Source organism: Oncorhynchus tshawytscha, linkage group LG20, assembly GCF_018296145.1.
Source record: "Oncorhynchus tshawytscha isolate Ot180627B linkage group LG20, Otsh_v2.0, whole genome shotgun sequence".
Lineage (NCBI taxonomy): Eukaryota > Metazoa > Chordata > Actinopteri > Salmoniformes > Salmonidae > Oncorhynchus > Oncorhynchus tshawytscha.
This window is the reverse complement of record NC_056448.1, coordinates 33347961-33370944: the sequence shown is the minus strand read 5'-3', so window position 1 is coordinate 33370944 and position 22984 is coordinate 33347961. Positions and strand designations below refer to the sequence as shown.

The 22984-nt window shown below is 45.0% G+C and overlaps 2 protein-coding genes across 4 annotated transcripts in view; one reads left to right on the top strand and one right to left on the bottom strand.

Annotated features, from left to right (window-relative positions):
- Positions 1 to 4965: 4965 nt before the first annotated feature.
- LOC112220197 (ectoderm-neural cortex protein 1) lies at positions 4966 to 15181 on the bottom strand. Its single transcript, XM_024381892.2, has 4 exons — positions 14785 to 15181; positions 12823 to 13050; positions 11070 to 12679; positions 4966 to 7917 (listed from the first exon to the last, which is right to left on the bottom strand). The coding sequence occupies exons 2-3, from the start codon at positions 13042 to 13044 to the stop codon at positions 11126 to 11128; spliced, it is 1776 nt and encodes a 591-aa protein (XP_024237660.1). The 5' UTR covers positions 13045 to 13050; positions 14785 to 15181; the 3' UTR covers positions 4966 to 7917; positions 11070 to 11125.
- Positions 15182 to 17457: 2276 nt separating this feature from the next.
- LOC112220198 (beta-hexosaminidase subunit beta) overlaps positions 17458 to 22984 on the top strand; it is a 14797-nt gene continuing 9270 nt past the window's right edge. For 2 of the 3 annotated variants that reach the window (XR_006079464.1, XR_002948845.2), the window contains exons 1-8: positions 17458 to 17818; positions 18496 to 18647; positions 19838 to 19903; positions 21385 to 21431; positions 21727 to 21837; positions 21989 to 22090; positions 22408 to 22540; positions 22786 to 22966. Coding sequence is in view for 1 of the 3 variants with exons in the window: in XM_024381893.2 (XP_024237661.1) it covers positions 17556 to 17818; positions 18496 to 18647; positions 19838 to 19903; positions 21385 to 21431; positions 21727 to 21837; positions 21989 to 22090; positions 22408 to 22540; positions 22786 to 22966 (1055 nt within the window). In the remaining 2 variants the exon portion in view is untranslated. The remainder of the gene's footprint in view (positions 17819 to 18495; positions 18648 to 19837; positions 19904 to 21384; positions 21432 to 21726; positions 21838 to 21988; positions 22091 to 22407; positions 22541 to 22785; positions 22967 to 22984) is intronic. The other variant, XM_024381893.2, reaches the window with a different exon arrangement.

The following is a 22984-nucleotide window of genomic DNA, read 5'->3' as shown; positions in this document are numbered from 1 at the left end:
GCACTAGAGGAGCCTCCCAGTCCCTCAGACACAGACCAAAACTTAAACTCAAGTGCTAATCAGTGTATCTTTGTTATACAGCGTTGCCACTGGGGGAAGATAAACATACTTACTCAGTCCTCTTTGTTCCGGGTGGGACATAAGGCAGCAACAATATTCTACCACTGGAGTCTGTCTTTGGCCAAATCTTGTGGCCTGTTCCATGAGGAGGAAAGTAAAGAGGGAAGAAAATTCATTCCATCTCACGGATACACCGCAAAAAAGCCTGGGCGTCGCAAAACTTTCAGTTCGAACCACAAAGTGAAGCTGAATAATAGCACATGTCCAACCTATGAACTTGAAGAATGTCTCTTTTGGTCGTGTTCCCCATCTTTCTGTGAAAGGGTACATGTGTTGTGTTTGTCTATGGCGAGGGTCAGGACTGGAGCCAGTTAAACTGGTGTTTCAGAACCTGCTGTCACCAATCACCAATCACTAAGCAGAGCAGAAAGGAGAGGAGCTGGACTCCACAGTGCTAGAGGAATGCAGTGTTATGTTGAGTCCCAAATGGCACTCTAATTCCATAGGTTATTGGTCAAAAGTAGTGCACTAAATAGGGTCATTTGGGATGCTGTCTTATTAAGCAGCTGTGCTGTGCTGTGCTCTCTGCTTTGCAGTCTCCACACTAATGGGATATTAAAGTTGTTAGAGAGACAAGGAAACGTTAAACACAGTGAGTCCACAGTTGGCAAGCAGATATGTACCGTATTCTCTGCACTGTCTCATGTGGAAAGAGCGAGTGGAGGGTGTAGGAAGTGAGAGATGAGGGAAGGGAGGGAGAGAGTTCTCCTTTTTCCTTCCTCAGCCCCCACAGTTTTCAGCAGATAAAGGTCACCGTTGCCTAGGTGACATGGCAGAAAAAGGGAAAGTATCTGGGCAGTCTTTTTTGCCTTATTCCTTCCTAAGCTGCAGATAGAGAAAGAGAGAGCAGAGCAGAGAGAGAGAGAACAGAGAGATCTGAGAGAGCATAGCAGAGAAAGAGCAGAGAGAGAACAGAGAGAGAGCAGAGCAGAGAGAGAGAGAGAACAGAGAGAGAGCAGAGCAGAGAGAGAGAGAACAGAGAGAGAGCAGAGTAGAGAGAGAGAGAACAGCGAGAGAGAGAGCATAGCAGAGAAAGAGCAGAGCGAGAGAACAGAGAGAGAGAGCAGAGAGAGAGAACAGAGAGAGAGCAGAACAGAACAGAGATCGAGAGAGAGCAGAGAGAGAGAGAGAGCAGAGAGAGAGCAGAGAGAGAGCAGAGCGAGAGAGAACAGAGAGAGAGCATAGCAGAGAAAGAGCAGAGAGAGAGAACAGAGAGAGAGAGCAGAGAGAGAGAACAGAGAGAGAGCAGAGCGAGAGAGAACAGAGAGAGTCGAGAGAGAGCAGAGAGAGAGAGAGAGCAGAGAGAGAGCAGAGAGAGAGAGAGAGAGCAGAGCGAGAGAGAACAGAGAGTCGAGAGAGAGCAGAGAAGAGAGCAGAGAGAGAGCAGAGAGCAGAGAGAGAGCAGAGCAGAGAGAGGAGAGAGAGAGCAGAGAGAGAGCAGAGCAGAGAGAGAGCAGAGCGAGAGCAGAGAGAACAGAGAGAGAGAGAACAGAGAGAGAGCCAAGAGAGAGCAGGGAGAGAGCAGAGAGAGGAGAGATGGAGCAGAGAGAGGAGAGAGAGAGCAGAGAGAGCAGAGAGAACAGAGAGAAGAGAGAGAGCAGAGCAGAGAGAACAGAGAGAGAGCAGAGAGAGAACAGTGAGAAAGAGAGCAGAGAGAGCAGAGAGACAGAGAGAAAACAAAGAACAGACAGAGAGAAACAGAGAGAGAACAGAGAACAGACAGAGAAAACAGAGTGAGAGAACAGAGAACAGACAGAGAGAAAAGAGAGAGAGCACAGAGAGAGAGCCAAGAGAGAAAACAGAGCAGAGAGAGAGCAGAGAGAGAGAGAGAACAGAGAGAGCCAAGAGAGAGCAGAGCAGAGAGAGAGCACAGAGAGAGAGCCAAGAGAGAGAACAGAGCAGAGAGAGAGCACAGAGAGAGAGCCAAGAGAGAGAACAGAGCAGAGAGAGAGCAGAGAGAGAGAGAGAACAGAGAGAGCCAAGAGAGAGCAGAGCAGAGAGAGCAGAGAGAGAGCAGATCGAGAGCAGAGAGAGAACAGAGTGAGAGAGTACAGAAAGAGAGCAGAGAACAGACAGAGAGAACAGAGTGAGAGAACAGAGAGAACAGACAGAGAACAGAGTGGGAGAACAGAGAAAACAGACAGAGAACAGAGTGAGAGAACAGAGAGAACAGAGTGAGAGAACAGACAGAGAAGAGAGAAGAGAGAACAGAGTGAGAGAGAGTGAGCGAACAGAGAAAACAGACAGAGAACAGACAGAGAACAGAGTGAGAGAACAGAGTGAGAGAATAGAGAGAACATAGAGAACAGACAGAGAGAACAGAGTGAGAGAATAGAGAGAACATAGAGAACAGACAGAGAGAACAGAGTGAGAGAATAGAGAGAACATAGAGAACAGACAGAGAGAACAGAGTGAGAGAACAGAGTGAGAGAATAGAGAGAACATAGAGAACAGACAGAGAGAACAGAGTGAGAGAACAGAGTGAGAGAATAGAGAGAACATAGAGAACAGACAGAGAGAACAGAGTGAGAGAATAGAGAGCACATAGAGAACAGACAGAGAGAACAGAGTGAGAGAATAGAGAGAACATAGAGAACAGACAGAGAGAACAGAGTGAGAGAATAGAGAGAACATAGAGAACAGACAGAGAGAACAGAGTGAGAGAACAGAGTGAGAGAATAGAGAGCATATAGAGAACAGACAGAGAGAACAGAGTGAGAGAACAGAGTGAGAGAATAGAGAGCATATAGAGAACAGACAGAGAGAACAGAGTGAGAGAACAGAGTGAGACAGAGAACATAGAGAACAGACAGAGAACAGAGTGAGAGAATAGAGAGCATATAGAGAACAGACAGAGAGAACAGAGTGAGAGAACAGAGTGAGAGAATAGAGAGCATATAGAGAACAGACAGAGAGAACAGAGTGAGAGAATAGAGAGCATATAGAGAACAGACAGAGAGAACAGCGTGAGAGAACAGAGTGAGAGAATAGAGAGCATATAGAGAACAGACAGAGAGAACAGAGTGAGAGAACAGAGTGAGAGAATAGAGAGAACATAGAGAACAGACAGAGAGAACAGAGTGAGAGAATAGAGAGCACATAGAGAACAGACAGAGAGAACAGAGTGAGAGAACAGAGTGAGAGAATAGAGAGCATATAGAGAACAGACAGAGAACAGAGTGAGAGAACAGAGTGAGAGAATAGAGAGCATATAGAGAACAGACAGAGAGAACAGAGTGAGAGAATAGAGAGCATATAGAGAACAGACAGAGAGAACAGAGTGAGAGAACAGAGTGAGAGAATAGAGAGAACATAGAGAACAGACAGAGAGAACAGAGTGAGAGAATAGAGAGCACATAGAGAACAGACAGAGAGAACAGAGTGAGAGAACAGAGTGAGAGAATAGAGAGCATATAGAGAACAGACAGAGAGAACAGAGTGAGAGAACAGAGTGAGAGAATAGAGAGCATATAGAGAACAGACAGAGAGAACAGAGTGAGAGAACAGAGTGAGAGAATAGAGAGAACATAGAGAACAGACAGAGAGAACAGAGTGAGAGAATAGAGAGCACATAGAGAACAGACAGAGAGAACAGAGTGAGAGAACAGAGTGAGAGAATAGAGAGCATATAGAGAACAGACAGAGAGAACAGAGTGAGAGAACAGAGTGAGAGAGCAGAACAGAGCAGAGATGGAAAGCCACAGGCATACAGTAGACAGGATTATTTGAGTCTCTCCTCTAACAGAACAAAAGGCTGTGTGGAGGGATAATACAGTGGGCTTTAATACTGTGGGACAATTAAAGTGAACTACATTCCCTCTAAAGCTGCCTAAATATGTGAAACATGCAATAATGAGCTCGCTAGGCCTTCGGAACCCAAGGCTATGGTGCTACTGCTGGAATGAGTGGGTTGTATTTTTCCTCATTCCTACTACTCAAGAGCTATGTCAAAATATTTGCAGGAGGTTTATAGGGGAAGTTTGTCTTAGGAATGATAGATAGCCTGTATGCAAAACCGTCACGTGCCTTCATGAGTTCAGCCTGGGAAAGACATTGGATGTTGGTTTAAGCATAGTGTTAGAATACATTTCTTTAGAGGCCATTGTGTGTGCACCAAATAGTTACACAAATAGTTGCAATATATCAAAGCTCAATTGCAAATAAAGACAGGTAAGGCAAGTGATTACAGTAAAGAGGAAAAACTCATTTATTTTGCCATGAATTTCACACTGTGAAAAAAAATCTGTCACATGTACAAACAATGTTGTAAAAAATTTAAACATGACAGAAAAAATGAAAGCAAATGCACATTGAAAGTGTTTATAAAGAAGTTTCCATCATTTTGGTGAATGCCTACTGCAAGCCAGCCAGGGAGAACACACTACACGTAAGCGAGCTGAATCCCAATAAAGGGGGAAGAGAGAGGGGGCAAAAAGAGAAATGAGAGAGGGAAAATATGACACTGAACAATCACTTGTAAATTGGAGGGGCACTCACTGTTGACTGTTGCCAGGGTAACTTATGTTCTAAAAGGAACCCTCTTATCTGATTGGTGAGGAGAAAGGTGCAGTGTTCTGTGGGCAGGTTGGTTGGTTAGGGGGTCGACATCAGGAGGGAGGTGGGTTGGGAGGAGGTGGGAGGAGGGTTGGGAGGTGGGAGGAGGTGGGTTGGGAGGTGGGAGGTGGGGGAGGTGGGAGGTGGGAGGAGGGTTGGGAGGTGGGAGGTGGGAGGGGTTGGGAGGTGGGAGGAGGGTTGGGAGGTGGGTTGGGAGGTGGGAGGTGGGTTGGGAGGTGGGAGGTGGGTTGGGAGGTGGGGGAGGGTTGGGAGGTGGGTGGGAGGTGGGAGGTGGGAGGAGGGTTGGGAGGTGGGAGGAGGGTTGGGAGGTGGGAGGAGGGTTGGGAGGTGGAAGTTGGGCTGTGAGGAGGGCTGGGAGGTGGAAGTTGGGCTATGAGGAGGGCTGGGAGGTGGAAGTTGGGCTGTGAGGAGGGCTGGGAGGTGAAAGTTGGGCTGTGAGGAGGGTTGGGAGGTGGGAGGTGGGCTAGGAGGTGGGAGGAGGGTTGGGAGGTGGAAGTTGGGCTGTGAGGAGGGCTGGAAGGTGGAAGTTGGGCTGTGAGGAGGGCTGGGGGGTAGAAGTTGGGCTGTGAGGAGGGCTGTGAGGTTTGGGTGGCTCAAATAATCAAACAGGAATGTGGAATACAAGGGATTGAGGCCATTCACTGAATCCACCCAGAACACATCCTGCCTGGGAAAATCTATACAACTGTTAGCTTTTATGTTGACCTTGACAATGATTTCATCATGCTAAACTGTACATGTCAATATTTTGGCCACCCAGACAGACAAACAGACAAAAACATCCAGAAATCAACTACTGGTACAAAACTGTAGATGCAAGTATTTAAGACATTCTCTTTGTTGGTCTTTGGAACTCTCCCCTGTCATATTCCCTCCCATACATCAGTGCCCATATGGTGAAGAGCACTGCGGTGTCTGCCTGCCCTTTACATTTACAGGAGTCAGTTAACTACACATCCTCTTCCTCCTCCTCATCTTCACACTCACACTACACTAAAATGTCAGTATTCTGACTTGAGATCTACATGCTTAGCTTGTATTTTTCATGCAAGTCTCCCATTGACATTGATAAATGATGTACACAGAAGTCTGAGCTACATACGCTCGTCTCAAGTCAGAATATTGAATATTTGAGTGTGGGACTTAAAATAAAGCAGATATGCCTCATAGCAGAGTCGACATTTAAATGTGAGATGTTACTCTACCCAGAGTCCACCTCTAAAACAAACACATTCCCACCCACTGGCCACTTACACTCTAGGTAATCTAAAGTGTCCATCCGTATACTGACTCCTAACTCCAGACCTCTGACCTGTTTACCTCACTGACCATATGGTTGGAACAGGTTGCACTTTGGGAGAAACTGAACTGTGCAAAAAAAGCAGACCAAAGGATAAACAATAAAATAGAGCATCTATAACAAGGGTCATGCATGATTTACCCTTAAAAAGATCTACATTCATTTACCTGGAAATGAATGCAGGCAGAGAAACAATAAATAAAGTAAAGTCATTTTTGTATAAATTAAGATTTATGAAACATGATACACTGGAGCAAGATAAGACAAGAATGTATTACGTTTCCGTTTTGGTTAGGAAGTTAACAAGATGCTCTTGGCCAGAGAAGTTCATCATGCCAATCATACTTGAGTCCCCATATCCATGGTGCATGCTCTGAAGAGTTCAGAATAATCTTCTAGGCAAAGTAGAAAATGTATCCATCAGTGATCCAACAAAACAATACTGCTCATTGGAATGACTTCGGAACAAACAGTAAATAGTGTGCAAGAGCAAACCCTTCAGGGCTGGATGCAATCCGTAAAGGAAGCTTAACATTTTAAAGGTCATTTCCGATTGAGCCGACATATGCAGCTATTACCGTGAATGCAGTCTCCGCGAACATGGAAACATTGCCTTTCAATTTCAATCACGCTGTAATCCTGATATTCAGCACTACAGATTGAATCGAGCCCTTAGTGTCCAACTGAGCTTGAATTAGCATTTTCTTCAGTTCTGTGTTGCATTGTCCACTTCTCTTCTTTGATCATTGTTATTTTGGGTCAGGAGAGTGTAGTGACCTACAGCAAGAATGGCGTTGGGGGAGGCAGGGCGAAAGGGGGTGGTAACTTTACATCGGTAGACATGTCAGGACATGACCCTCCTTCACCCTCTCCCCAACTCCCCTCTCAGACTCAGCTGGTGCTGGCACTTCAAGTCCTCACAACACGTAGTGACAGCTAGAGCCAGGTCTCACAGCAAACTGCCAAAGAGGAACTTCCAACACCCATTACAACGTTTTAAACCCCAAACGCCTACTAGGTGATGGGGACAGGAAGAGGAGGGGAGGAGGTTGTCAATCTCTGTCTTTCTCTCCTCTTCCTTGGCGAGGGCAGAACGACTGGAACAAGAAGAGTCTAAAGTCTCAGATACACTAGGGAGAGAACTGTTTATGGATCAGCTGCTCATAATCAAGCTGAAGAGGAGTCTCTGGTCACTATCCTCTCTCCCCTCATATGTATCCTATGTCCAAACAGGTGCTCCTTAATGCTATTACATTAAAGGCCCTGTGCAGAGAATGTTTCTTCTTCATTTTTCAAATTTCATATCACAGAATTATCAGAGTGAGAAGAGCAAAGACATAGTCCGTAGTACAAGTATTTCATGATTGAACGGAAAGAAATCCAGGCTGTGTGAGTGTGTGACTGACTGATATGTTGATGGGTGTTTCATGGAAGGCTGAGACGCACAGGCGCGGTAAGCCGATAGTACACTGGGATTAGGGGGTTGTTGGATTTTACAGTACAAGCAGCAGGTTGCTGGATCTTACAGTACAAGCAGCAGGTTGCTGGATCTTACAGTACAAGCAGCAGGTTGCTGGATCTTACAGTACAAGCAGCAGGTTGCTGGATCTTACAGTACAAGCAGCAGGTTGTTGGGTTTGTTTGCATGAATAACGTCCAAACCTCTCTCTCAGAAACGATATGACATCATTGACATCATCCTGTGTACAAGGTCCTCTCAGGAGCATTGATGGTTCTTTACACGTCTGTAAAATCACAGTAGCATTAGGGTGGATCATGTGTTTTCACACTTATACAATGGTTCAGTTGTTTTCATGAAGAAAATTAGAAAGTCTTATTTTTTTATTGCACAGACAGGAAGTTAAAGAGTGTGATTCTATCTTCACAGCTGGAATCCAGTGGATGATGCAAAACAGAGAAATCTGAGGGAAAAGGAGAGAGAGAGAGAGAGAGAGAGAGAGAGAGAGAGAGAGAGAGAGAAAAAAACATTAGACAAAGTGTTTAAGAGGTCATGGAAAATATCTCTGCTTTTGCGCCTCGAAAAAAGGCTCAAAAGTAGACTATTTAACATATTTGCTAAGATTCAAAAGTTCAGGGACAGACAAATCCCTCAGATAGACTCCAGACCCTATCTTCACTCCTTTACTGTCTCCCCTAACTCATTCTCTTTCTCCCCTCAGTAAAAAAAAAACTAAACAGACACTGTTTTGCCTGCCGTGGCATTTGCACCTGTTCCTCTAGAGACTTGTCAGAGATATCATGCATTAGGCTAGAAGGCTAATGGACTCCTTTGTGAAATTCATCCACTTTACTGCCATTCCCCCGACACAGTTAGGGTTCTTTTTATCGCTCCCCCAAATCTAAATCCAGATAGATATTTCAAATCTGACGGCCTTTGACTTCTGCTCTGCATCTTATTCTGACTTTTCGGTTTTAAAAGCTTTATTTTTTTCAGTATTACACCACAGATGGTTTATAGCCTTGGGAAGGCCCCATGTGTAACGAGAGTCTAATATCCATTTTAAATACATATCCTCCTCCCCCATCTCTCTCGCCTTCTTCCCATGTGGCCCTATCTTGAGGGGGAAGCCCAATCTTACAACTGGCTGTGGTAGCTAGAGGAAACGCACATACAGGCACACACATGCAAACACGCACACGAACGCACACACACACACAAGTGCATAACGGTCGCTCCGCCAACTCTGCCTCCCAGAAGAGGCCTTTCTCAATTAGGCTTCCAGAAAAGATCCAGGTCTCGTGATGGGGATATCTGCCTGGAGGTCATCGCATAGCGAAGGATGAATAACAATAAGCAAGCATCTCTATCCTCTCCAATGCATGAGTGGAATGAGCTAGCTGACTGATAATGAAATCCTCATTTCAGATTTTGGAGGATTCTATACCCTGGAATTCCCCAGTCCTTACCAACCTTGGACATTACAAAATGGAATGATAACAAATGGGATTTTATCAGTATTGGCACCCTTGCGAGACGAAAGCAGATCTCTGAACAAAAGCATGAATTGGCTTGACACCAGATACCTAGTGGGGTTGTAACCAGTACAAGCCAGCAGGATGGACTAGACCTAATAGAGGGAGAGAGAGGAAGGGAAAAGGGAGGGATGAAGAGAGAGGAGAGGGAAGTGTAGAGGGGAGTCCCCCTGGGAAGTGTTGAGCAACCAAAAAAGGTGTGAAAACAGACTAACTGAAGAGATCTGTTTTTCACCCTCCTCTCCTCCCACTATTTAGTGGCCAGTAATACGTCAGTGTCACTGTGTCTCTGTGTGGCGTCACCACTCCACACTATGACTGGGCACCTACACAAAAGAGAGGAGCAGGCCTTACAATAAATCAGTGACTGAAATCTGAAATAATTGTACACCCAAAAGCAGTATGTTGCATTGGTCTAGTCTAGAGGGTTAAGCTTTCACTGTAGTCTCTGTTTCAGAGATGAGTCACAGAAGAAAAATTTGCACTTAAGTCAGGGAGCATTTCATCAAAGGAGAGCAAAGAATAGTGGAGCGGAGAGGCGCATCAGTATCCCAGGCCGATCAATCTATTTATCTATCCTTCCCTCTCTGTCTCTCCCCTCTCTTTGGCTCATGAGCTGAGGGAACACAGCCATTTCACCAAGGTCTGCGAAATGAGAAGGTCTGCCAATTGTGTCTGCATGCGTGTGTGTGTGTGCATGTATGTCTGCCTTTATACGATCGTGTGTGAGTGTGAAAGAGAGAGTCGGATTATGACACCAGGGTCTCCAGTGTTCAGAATGAGCAGGGTTGCCAATGGTCTGTGCTCTACATCCGTCTGGCCTGCTTATCGTCAAGGAGACAGAGAGTGGTTACTATAAGGCTTTGCAGATACACACAGACAGACATACAGACACAGGGGAGAGGTGGGGGAGACTGGGGCTGCTCAGAGAAACAGTAAACACTCACTTCCTGTCCAGGCACTGTTATTTGTCAGGGCCGGAGTGTGTGTACTGGCTGTGCTTTGCTTGTCTGCATGGCTGTGCAGCCGCGTTCTCTCTGAAAGACAGGCACTGAAGCCTTACTCCCTGTTACCACCCTCTGCCTTCTCCTCATCTCAGTAACTCCAGACTGCCTCTCTCTCTCTCACCTCCCACCCAGAGCACCATAAACCCATCAAAAAGAGGCAATTGAGAGTGGATTAGCCTCACCAGGATGTTGTAGCTTGCCGGCATGTAACTTGTCTAATTGGCCTCCCCGCTATCAACCCCCTCGGACAAATTTCCCCCACAGGGACAATAAAAGTATTCTATTCTGTTTCAATTACCCCCCTGTGTGCCCCTCCTTCACTGCCTCGTGCAGGTTGAAGTTTATTGTCATGAGTCTTGTCCTGTAGGCAGAACGTAGTGATTTCCCCTTAGGCCAGCCGCAAAGTCAAAATTGTCTTGCCCTAACCCTGCGGTCTCATAACTCTCATGACCTACACATACAATCCCCCATCCTACCACTCACTCCCCTCTCTCCACACAGTGGTCTGGTGTATTTTGTTTTTCCCTGTATCTGTGGTTTTCACTGGTATCAACAGACACAAATCAAATAGCGGCGGCTGCTTGGTTAGTATTCAAAGCATGCAGTTCAGCCCTGGCCAAAATCGCATGGCAATCTAATTACTCTATCAATAGTCCATTTGTGCTTGATTCAATCAGGATCTTTGTAGGGTGATGGAGGAAGAACGGGATTTTTATCTACTGGCTACTGAATGAAAACAGCTGCCTTGAACCTATGAGCTGGGAATTTTACTTATATCATCCCAGTATGTGACAATGAGAGCTCAAAACACCGCCCAATAGATATTTGACAATGAGAGCTCAAAACACAGCCCAATAGATATGTGACGAAGAGTGTTCATTATAAAAACTGACAACAAGAAACTGTCTTATGCACTCAGCTCAGCTGAGAATATTTGAAATCGCTTGGACTCTCCAGTCTGGACTGCCTAGAGTATCACTAATACATTATGCATTCCATCTCATTCCTCTACTGACAGATAGTAACAAACAAACAAACAGACTACAAACACAGAGAGAGAGAGATCTCCATACCTCATGAGAGGGGGGTTGGGATGGAGATGTGGGGTTATCCCAGAATGCCATGCAGGTCAGGCTGGGAGATGTTTCCAGGTGCTGACGAAGGCAGTGGGGATGAGGGAGTAGGGTACGGTAGTGATGCTGTTCCAAGCATCCAGCGTCGGGTCATAACAGTCCAGAGTCTTACACCGCTGTGTGCCAAAGTAGCCCCCTACCACATACAGTTTGTTACCTGACGCTACGGCCTGGCAGCTCATCCTCTTAGCCGTCACGTCTCCCACTTTAGTCCACTGGTAGGTATCGCTGCTGAACTTATAGGCCGAGCACGCCGAGAACTCTGTGTCCCCGCCCATCACAAAGATCTGATTGCCGAGGACGGCGGCGGCAGTGTAGCGCCAGGGCTGCGGGCAGGAGGCGGGAACCATCCAGCAATTCTCCTGCGGGTCGTAGCACTGCACCTTGGGAAGTTTGTCATGGGTGACGCTGGTTCCGCCAAAGGCGAAGAGTTTCAGCTTGACGCTGACCACCGCCGCGTTGCTCACGCCTTCCCTCAGCGGCGCCACCATGGTCCACTTATTGGCCGCCGGGTCGAACTGCTCCACCTGTTTCAGGGACACCGAGGGTGAGGCGGGGAGGCAGCCGGTGCCGGCCGTGTGTCCTCCAACCACGTACAAGCAGTGTTTCAGCTCGGCTGACCCGTGGCCGAAGCGGGCAATGAGCATGGGCGCTGCCTTGGACCACTCCTCATGCACAGTGTCATAGACCCACACGTCTTTGGACACACCGTTCTCTGAGCCCCTCCCGCCAGTCACATAGACATTACAGCCGATGGCGCAGGCGCTGAACTCCTTCCTGGGGCTGGGGATGTCCGCCTTGGGGATGATCTCCTTGGCCTTCTGGTCCACCAAGTACAGCTTGTCACACATGAAGGTCTGTCCTCCCAGGAGGAACAGGGCGTGGCTGGTCTTCCTGGGCCGGGCGCAGGGGCTGTTCACCACCCCGTCGTTCTGGAGGATCTTCAGTTTGCAGTGGATGGCCTCGTCCACCAGCTCCTTGCTCTTTAACTGGGCGTTGATCAGCTCCTCTGTGGACACGTTCTCCATGAGGAAGATGGCGGGGAGCAGTGCCAGGCGGACGGTCTGCAGCAGCTCCGGCAGGTGACAGTGCCTCCTCTCCAGGTCGTAGTTGACCCAGTTGAGGGTGGCCTCATAGACCAGCCTCTCGTCCTCTGTCTCCAGCTCCTCGTGGGACAGGAGCTGCACCACCATGTCTTTGGGGAGCTGCAGAAAGTCCTCTGTCTTGCAGATGGCGGGGAAGTTGCTGAGGCACATGGCCCAGGACAGCTCAGACAGCTTGGTGCACTGGTGGGCGTCGGACAGCAGCAGCATGCCCAGGCAGTTGGACGGGTGCAGGTTCCTCTCCAGGAACTCGGCACAGGCGTCCCGGATGTCCTGGAACTCCAGCATGTCCCCGGCCTCCAGCAGAGACTCTGCATTCTCCTCGTTGATGACCACGCGAGAGGAGTAGACGTAGTCTAATAACAGCTCCAGGACCTCAGGGTGGATGGAGTCCCTGAAGTCAACCTCGCTGGCCTGGCTCTCCCGGAGACCTCCAGAGAACATAGCCTGACAGACAAACAAGGGGGTGGGAAACCAAGAGTTAGCGGATTAGCATTTGGTCCAGCTAGTGTTAGCATGGCAGCTAAACGTGACTTGTTTTCCAATGGCAAACACTAACAGTATCCTGCCTTGGGTAACAGTGTCTTTACCTGGAAGTAGCGGCTGCAGGCGGCCAGCACGGCACGGTGGCAGGGGAAAGAGCGGCTCCCGGCGTGGAGGAGGACGTCGGTGAAGAGACGCTGCTGCCTCAGTGTGTTCAGGTGCATCAGGACGCTGTCGGCGTACGACGACTTGTGGAACAGGTAGATGTTCATGGAGCCGGTGCTGGCACGCGACTTGCGGTTCTCATGGACGCACACAGACATTTTCATTGAATCCTGGAGAAAGAGAACAAAATTATGAATTGTATTTGCATTATTATACTGTATAATAATCAAGTAATAGACATAGCCAGTGGCATGAGTGATTCTAAAAAGAAAACCCATACAAACATATGGAAACCCATACAAACACATCATAGAAAAATGCATGATAATATATTTAAAGCATTGGGATGTAGCCTACAGTTCAAAGTCCTTTTTCTAACCAGAATCCCTGAATATAAATGGAAGCTAGTCTAAGCCAAGCCAAACCCTGTAAGAGTGTATTACTCATCTCTACACAGTCCTAAGGAAGGGTAGTGAGTCTCCATCACATTCTCAGGATGCATCCCAATTGGCCCCCCATTTCCTATAGAGCCCTATGGGCCCTGGTCAAAGTAGTGCACTATATAGAGAATACGGTGCCATTTGGAATGCAACCTCTCAGTCTCATTTTAATATCAGGCAGGGTGTGTGATATGATCAATATCAGCAGGGTCGCTCGCTCCCTGGGCTGGGATCAAGAAAGCAATGTCTGTCTGCCAGAGATGTTGATATGACTGGGTCAGGCAGACAGATAGCTGCTGTGCTGGATGATGTCATGACACACACACACACACACACACACACACACACACACACACACACACACACACACACACACACAGTCTGATCTGATGTCTGGGGCTGGCTGGAATCTGTCAAATCGTTGCCAGGTGTTCAAAGTGGACCAGGGATATAGAGAGAAGAGGTGGGGGGGCTAGGCAGGGAGAAAACTTGCAAAAGTAAACAGCCAGGCATGTGTATCCTATAACTGTCCGATCCATGCAGGAAAAATAAACCCTATCACTGGGCCAAATGCCAATTTAACCCCTCAGTGTAAACAGCCGTCATCTACGAGTGTATATTCAAATCCAATCAGTCCTAATTGTCATGTAACCAATACAATGCTGGCGGTCCCCGACTGGCTGTCATCGTCTCTGTGCGAGAGGTTAATTGTGTTGTTAAACACAACGCTCCACGGGACTAAAATTGTGTTCCTTGCCGAATTTAACCGAATAAGGAACATTAATGACACATCAGCAGCTATGTTGGCACTATATCACACCTGATGCCCTCGGTTAATCTCGTTACACCGGGAGCAGCTGTGAAGGGCACCCAGGGAGACCATTCAGAATAGACCGGGTTTAATCAATGAGAAGACAACACAATATAAGGGTTACAATTGCAAGGGTTGATTTTTTATATTTTTTATATATAAACATCGCCTCAGTGTTTCTAGATGGGATTGTCTTGAATATATTTATAAAAGACGTACACATGCTAAAGGTCCTCTTCATCACTAAAAATAACACGTTAGGCTATATGATCTCAATCTTTGCTTTGTCTTGCTTCTCTCGTTAAAGTATGCTAGAATATATGCAGCCAATTAACATGATAATGCAAATGTAAAAACACAACGTTCCCTCTGAATATTGTCCTCTAAATTATTCTAATATGACATCTCCTAGACAGACATTTGAGGAATTCCTTTAATAAGTGTCATGCTGCAAAATCCATTACAGGATTGTGTCCAGGCTATGTTCTTAAATTAGGCGTTTCCACAGAAAGACAGAATAATGGTAGATGTGATCCTCTTAAATGCTCCATCAAAGCTCCTCCGTGCATGGAGCCTATATCACAACATCAACAATAATGGCAATAACAATTCTCAAATGTGAAAAATACAAATAGGCTATGTGCCATTCCTACCTCTTTGGGTGAAAGTAGGAGTTCAATTGTGTCTGCTTTATCCCTCGAACATGCCACTGCTGGAAGAGTAGCCACGATGCTGGTTCAAGCAAGCCACTTGTGCTTGGGAGAATGCGCGTCTTGGGTTCCTCAAAAAGGAATAGCCTTTTTTGGAAAGGATCTGGACAATATTTCTATCCCTATATAGATGTCAATGGACTCGACTCATCCAAATGTGTCGTTCAGTGATGAGATCTCCAGTTCAACATTCGTCGTTCCGTCCAGTTTGAAGGAATAAAGATAAAGGGTTGCGCTCGCGGACTGACTCCAGACTTGCTTCTGATCCTATAGGAGTTCTATGTCGATAGTGCGTACCGTGCGCCCGGTTGAGTCGGGTCTTCCCTGGGTAAAATCAATGGGTGTGTTTATAGTGAGGAAGGGGGAGGAACGTCCTCGTGTCGAGGAAGTGGAGTGGGAGAGGTAAAGCTATGCAAAGTAGTCTAGTGTGATGGGAACGGAGCAGCAGCAGCGGAAGGGTGACAACGGAAGGGAGAAGTAATAAAACAGTAAAATAGTCAGTGAGAAAGAGTCTGGCGTCTCAAATCTAAGAGTAGTACAATTTACTCACCTGCAGAACTGTGCCCTTTATTACAAACAGACGCTCAACAGACAAATTGTATCCTGATCCGTCACAAGGCCTAAATAGCCCATAGCCTACCTCCACTCTGTAATGTAGACGTGAGTTCAGATTTGTTTGCACAACATATGAGGCCTACTGGATGATAAAATGCACACAATATGATTTATATTAGGCTACATTTGATTTCCATTAAGTCAACTTCGTTAATGGGAAACGTCACCATTCTCCAACTTCATAGTCATCATCTCCAGCACCATCCCAACATCAACATGTGAAATTGGTGCATTTCTACGTTTTCTACTAAAACACAGAGGAAGATAAGCGTTTCCAATGACATCATAGGTGTGCATCGTGATTTTGATCAATTTTGAGTAGGTATTGCCTACTAATTGGTTGATGATGTCATTAGAATCACATATTTCTCTATCATAGGAGTGTTTCTGGATAAAAAAAGAAGAAATGGAATGGGGCTAAACACAGGCAGAATCTTAGAGGAGAACCTGGTTCAGTCTGCTCTCCACCAGACACTGGGAGATTAATTCACCTTTCAGCAGAACAATAACCTAAAACACAAGGCCAAATCTACACTGGAGTTGCTTACCAAGAAGACTGACTCAGTTAAAATATATGGCAAGATTTAAAAAGGGTTGTCTAGCAATGATCAACAACCAATTTGACAGAGCTTGAAGAATTTTGAAAATAATAATGGACAAATATTGTACAATCCAGGTGTGCAAAGCTCTTAGAGACTTACCCAGAAATACTCACAGCTGTAATCGCATCCAAAGATTCCAAATAATTCTAACTTGTACAGACTCAGAGATATGAATATTTCAGGGAGACATTTCTGTATTTCATTTTCAATAAATCAAATCAAATCAAATCAAATTTATTTATATAGCCCTTCATACATCAGCTGATATCTCAAAGTGCTGTACAGAAACTAAAACAATAAATGTGCAACATTTCAAAAAATGTTTTCACTTTGTCATTATGGGGTATTGTGTGTAGAGGGGTGAAATGTGTTTTGTTACTTTAACCCATTATGAATTCAGGGTGTAACCCACTAAAATGTGGAATAAGACAAGGGGTATGGAATCCTTTCTGGGGCGCTGTACATGTGTGCCAATATACACGTGACCAGAGGCCTGGCCATGACCCAACATAGTCTAGTGTACAAATTATGTGGAATAGATATTTTGCCTGCCAGGGTCTTTACACCTAAATGTGTTCATATTTGTAAAATATAATGGACAGACAGACACGGGACAGTACGTTTAGATGGATATAGGTCATTTTGGCATGCAACATTGGCAAAATTTCTAACGTTTTACTGCTTGAAACATATTGTCACAAATAATTAATCCACTTAGAAATTGTGAAATGGTGAGATATTGTTGAGATTGATGTGAGACTGAATGAAAACTTCATTAGTCTGAAACAACTTTGTGAAACATGACTGTTTTTGTGACAACATCGCCACTTGCTGGAGAAAATGAAAGCTTGAGAAAACGTTGATTCTAGAACGTTCAAAGAGCAAGGAGTCATATTATCAAGTCTTCTTACTCACTCACTGAACATCCGTTTGGTCAATGTTCAGGCAGCAGGTGTAATATGTGACCATAGGTACTGGCTAGATTATCCCTCAACCTGTTTATGTATTTTGTCCATATGCTTTTTTTAACCATGATCTATTTATGTGGCAATAAGACTTTAATCCATCCGGTGGGGATGAGAGCAAATAAACATAATCATGTTGTAATGTGTTTGTGGAGATATTCTAGACACTCATACTTGTAGTAGGTATTTACAATAAATAGCCGAGCTACCTTGAGGACCTCTAACTCATAAATCATGTATTTATATTTCCTTTAAATGATTTATGAGTTGAAAGTCCTCCGATAGCTAGATTGAAAGGTCATCTAGCCAGTCACTGTGGTCACATATTACACTGGCTGCTTGACCATTAACCAAACAAATGCTCGATTTTCAGTGATTTACTGTCTCATGGCTCAATATATAAATAAAGACATGTCTTATATGATTTGCTAGATTAGATTTCGTCCTATTTCTACATTGATTCAAGCCCCACCCGCTCGAGGCTAATGCTGTCTTGCCAGTTGTCAGCCGACTGGCAACACCATAGCACATCATGTTTGCGACGCTGAAGTTTGCAGCGTTGTTGCTCGCGGTTGTTGTCTGCTGGGCAACGCAAGATTATGATTATAATGACGCTGAAATAGACGAGGAGCCTACTCTGGGTGATTCTCCATATGGATCTCTTTGGCCGTTGCCTCAAAAAGTCCAAATATCCACGGTAGTATTCAAACTCAGTGGTGCTAGCTTCCATATATTCGACGCTAAAGCATCATCTTCTGGTGCGAGCTGCAGACTTCTTCAAAATGCATATCGAAGGTAACCGACCGAGTCGTGTAAATAACAGGCATCAGCATGCTTTCATGATTTGCGTTAGCTCCTTTTAAAGTGGCAATATGCGGTTGCTACATCAGTAGTTTTACTTTTAAATGAATGTACCCATTGATTCTTGAAGAATATAAATACATTTTTTTAACCTTTATTTTACTAGGCAAGTCAGTTAAGAACAAATTCTTATTTTCAATGACGGCCTAGGAACTGTGGGTTAACTGCCTGTTCAGGGGCAGAACGACAGATTTGTACCTTGTCAGCTCGGGGGTTTGAACTTGCAACCTTCCGGTTACTAGTCAAACGCTCTAACCACTAGGCTACCCCACCGCCCCGTGAGTTTATGAATGAGGCGTTACATTTCTCCAGCCCCAACCCTAAACTGTTGACCTCAAAAGGTGTCGCTTATTATTGTTTAAACTGCCGATGTTCCATTTGAATAACGTTTGCTTTAAATGCCGGTAGTCCATTTTTATTTTATTAGGCCTACAGATGTATCAATCTGAATGTTTTTCAAAAGTACGAGATAAATGAATGTATAAATACAAGTGGCTTGCTGCTGAAGTGTATTATGGATAGATATTCTACTTAAATTTCTTCTCTTCCTGGGGTTCTAGACCAATTGTCACACAAACATGACACACTGGTTTTGTTCCTCCTTCCTTCAGGTATGATGAGTACATCTTTACCAGTTCCAGAAAACAAGGGCAAAACAAGAGCAAAAAGGCATTGGCCTCTGACATGTCTGAATTACAGGTGTGGATCACATCAGCTGACTCTGAGTGTGACAGCTACCCCAGTGTGACATCTGATGAGTCATGTGAGTTCACAGGCATGGTGTTTGTCTTTTTCCATTTTAGTCATTTAGCAGACACACTTATCCAGAGCGACTTACAATTATAGTGCATTTGTAACTGATGTGAAATGGCTAGTTAGTTAGCGGGGTGTGCGCTAACAGCGTTTCAATCTGTGACATCACTCACTCTGAGACCTTGAAGTAGTTGTTCCCCTTGCTCAGCAAGGGCTGCGGCTTTTGTGGAACGATGGGTAACAATGCTTCGTGGGAGGCAGTTGTTGACGTGTGCAGAGGGTCCCTGGTTCGAGCGCAGGTAGGGGCGAGGAGATGGACGGAAGCTATACTGTTACACATTCATCTTAAGGTAGCTAGGAGAAACAACTACATATCTCAGTCATAATATGTACATTTTACCACAATAAAACCGCTGTCAGCAAAGTCAGTGCTAGTAAGAAAAGACGGGTGCTGGTGGTCTAAGACAGGGTCCGTATGCACAAAGACTTTCAGAGTGTGCTAACACAGGATCTGATTTCTAAAGCATATGGTCAGGGGAGGACCTAATCCCAGATCAGCACTCCTGAGACTCTGACTATGGGCACATGTTTTCAAGTTTGGGACTGGAGCAGGATATATGCAAATGGAAGAGACTTCAGTCGTATAGTGGAGGGGCCTCCCCAGAGGGATCGGGGTCTCATCATCCCACACCAGTGTTTAGGGGAGTATTATCCTCTGGTGCGGTTTACGTCTGCCAGTATATTTTACGTCAGTAGTAGGACAAGAGGGAGACCCATTGGATGAGATGGTCAGAAGGGCGGGACCTCGACCTTCTCATCCAATGGGTTTTGAGATGCAGTCGAGAAGAGCAGACGCAAGGAATCAAGGAAATGCAATTGAGATTATCCCACAGAGGGATTACCTGGATTGTCTTGGAGATAATGGATTTATTCTACGGTCAGATCTTTGTTGTGAAGGCCCTTAGCTACTGTTTCATGAATGCACACCAGTAGTACACATGCATGTTTGGTCGTGGATGAGTTTCAAGGCCCCAAACTAATAGAGAAATGAACGTATTTACTTACACATCAAAGAAGAAACATTCACTTACCTAGATGGGTAACCATGACAAATGTATGTCTTTGAATCAATTTGCATTATTGGATGTTAACACATTTTAAAACACAACACAGGACTGTGTTCTCTCTGCCTTTCCACAGACAAACTGTCAGTGGACTCTCCTGTTGCTGTGCTGAAAGCACCTAAGGTGTGGGGAGCTCTGAGAGGTAGGGTTCATGGCTTTTATTCTACACACTGTTTATATTCTGATGAAGAGGTTTGTTCAAGACCGTCACAACATCCTCTATTTTCATACTATAATAACCCTTTATTGTTTATTGTTTTCATAACCCATGTGCAACTTTTGTGGTTGCCTTTAGAGTTTCTTGTGTCTAGACCTTGAGAGCTACAGAAAGTACTATCTCCATAACCTGATCTTTGAGACTTGTACTTTCTATAGTACTGTTGTCCTGAGAGGAAAGCTTGCAAGTAAGCATTTCATTGTACTGTTTACAACACTACACTGTATCCTGTGCATATGGCTAACTTTGATCTGAGACATATCCAGTTTGCAGCAGTGTGTTTTAAATGGGGATGTAACAATTGACCGATACCCATCGGTCACAGATTCAAATGTTTGAGATACAAGTGCATTGGTTCACGGACCCCAAACTGACCCAAATGTAGCATGCATCGGTCAGAGAATCTATTCATACGTTCTGAATCAGAAGTTCAATTTGTTGTCGTTGCTCATATTATGTTCTTCATACCTTCCGAAAAGACCATCTATTGTGACAACTGAAGTCCTATCCTTCTGTGTCAAACTGCATGTAACTATTTTGTTGTTGATCTACAAGTCATTTTGAATGCAGAACAACTCCAGGCGATATCAGTAGCCTAATCAAACTGCACACTATGCGGCAGGTAGCCTAGCGGTTAAGAGGTTGGGCCAGTAACTGAAAGCTTGCCGGTTCAAATCCCAGATATGATTAGGTGACATCTGTTGATGTGCCCTTGAGCAAGGCACTTAACCCTAATTGCTCCTGTAAGTCCCTCTGGATAAGAGTGTCTGCAAAAGTGTTGGTAGTTTTGCTCTAAACAATCAGAGTATTTGGTCGTTTTTTGATATACAGGGTAAAGTTCATAACTTCATAACGAGGACAGCAATCACTTCTGCGAGGAGAACTGTGTGGCAGAAGTGAGAGAAGAGAAGATCACTCTGTTAACTTCGAAACGATCAAACCCATTTGATTTTGATATGTGGGGGGTGAAATCCAAAGTTGTGCTTTGTATTGGCCTGTCATAGCTAATGTCATAGAATCAATATTTATCGTCTAGAAATTAGCTATCTCAAACATTTCATCTGCAAAAATGACAAGTGTGTGTGATGGTGGTTTCATAACCAAAGTGGGGGGACCAAAAACAGGCTACAGTGCACCCCCCTAATCTGATAGTGGTAATGAGATGGTAGATGCCTAGTCTCCCTTATGGCTCAACTCAGGAGCCTACATAGTACATGCACTATAGACATACATAAACTAAAACGTATCTGTCCTATATGGTATCGGAGCCCATACATCTAGGTACGTATCGAATCCTCTTGAAATGGTAAGGTGCACATCCCTAGTTGTAAAGCATGTCTTTGCAATCGTTGCGATTGTGACTCTGTTGATTAACCATTGTCTGTGTCTCGTTTCCTAATTGCTAGGTCTGGAGACTTTTAGCCAGTTGGTGTATAAGGATGAATATGGAGCAGTAAGTTTGCGTTAGTGCCATGTGAATAGTGTGCTACATTCAACCAGGAGGCCTCACCCATGTCTGAACACCAGTCGTATGATTACGGAAGTAAACTACCTCACCGGTTTTAATTTGTTATTATGCCAAGTGTTTGTATTGCATCAACACATTTGGACATTCAGTTGCCCTCAATTTAGCAAGCTATTTTCAATCTAACATCGTGGTTTTGGCCTCAGTGACTCAGTATTCATTGTGTAAATTGTACCAATATTTCAATAATAATTTCATTTTACATTTATTTATTTTTTCACAGAAAAGCATCAATAGGACAGACATTCACGACTTCCCACGGTTTGCACATCGAGGCCTCTTATTGGACACCTCTCGTCACTTCCTGCCCATCAAAGTAATTTTAGCCAATCTGGTGAGAGGACGATACATGGATCCTGATTTCAGTTCACTTTGTTGTTATGGTTAAATGTTTGCGTTGGCCATATGATCAAATCATTTTCAATTTCTAATAATGGCATAACTTCATACTCATAACATAATGTTCTCCCCCAATCCATACACAGGAAGCCATGGCGTGGAACAAATTCAATGTTTTCCACTGGCACATAGTAGATGACCCCTCCTTCCCTTACCTGAGCCGTACCTTCCCCCAGCTGAGTCAACATGTGAGTAGATGGGCATTGTTATTGATATCCTGGTCCCATTTCAGCTGATATGCCTTCAGTTTCCCACACCTGAAAGGACTAGATGGGTGAAGGGGATATGGTGAAATGTGAAAAGAATATGGTCGGTGCTTCACAAGGCCTATTGGAGGGCTAGGTAGAGCCATCATATTGCTAAGACATCTGTAATAATAGATGTAGGGATATATAACCAGTCTGAACTTCATTGTGATCATGAAGTACAGGATGTGCATACATTATGCATGTTTCATATAAATGTCAAATGTGTGTAGATAACTTTTTCTATCCTGTGACTGCAGGGAGCATACCACCCGTACACACATGTGTACACGCCTTCTGATGTGAAGATGATCATCGAGTTTGCTCGCCTAAGGGGCATTCGGGTTGTCCCTGAGTTTGACACCCCTGGGCACACTCAGTCATGGGGCAAAGGTGAATGTGGGGTCATTCAGATGAACATTTTCTGACTGTATCGAGGGGTTCATTTCTAGGGGGTCAGGGTTGTCTTTTGTCCTTTAGACATGCACATTTTCATAATCTTTTTGTAAGAATTTAACTGAAATATATGCAGCTACCTGATATTGCATTGGTTTTATCTGCACCAAATGACACGTCCTTCCTCTCGAATGCACCCTTCTCACTCATGCTTCCCTCCCCCTCATGCTCACCCCTTCCAGGGCAGAAGGACCTGCTGACCCCCTGTTACTCTGGAGCCAGCCCCTCTGGTTCGTTCGGACCGGTCAACCCCATGCTCAACACCACCTATGACTTTATGAGCATGTTCTTCAAGGAAGTCAACACAGTGTTCCCTGATGCCTACGTCCATCTGGGAGGAGACGAGGTCGACTTCAGCTGCTGGTGAGACAGGGACATTTA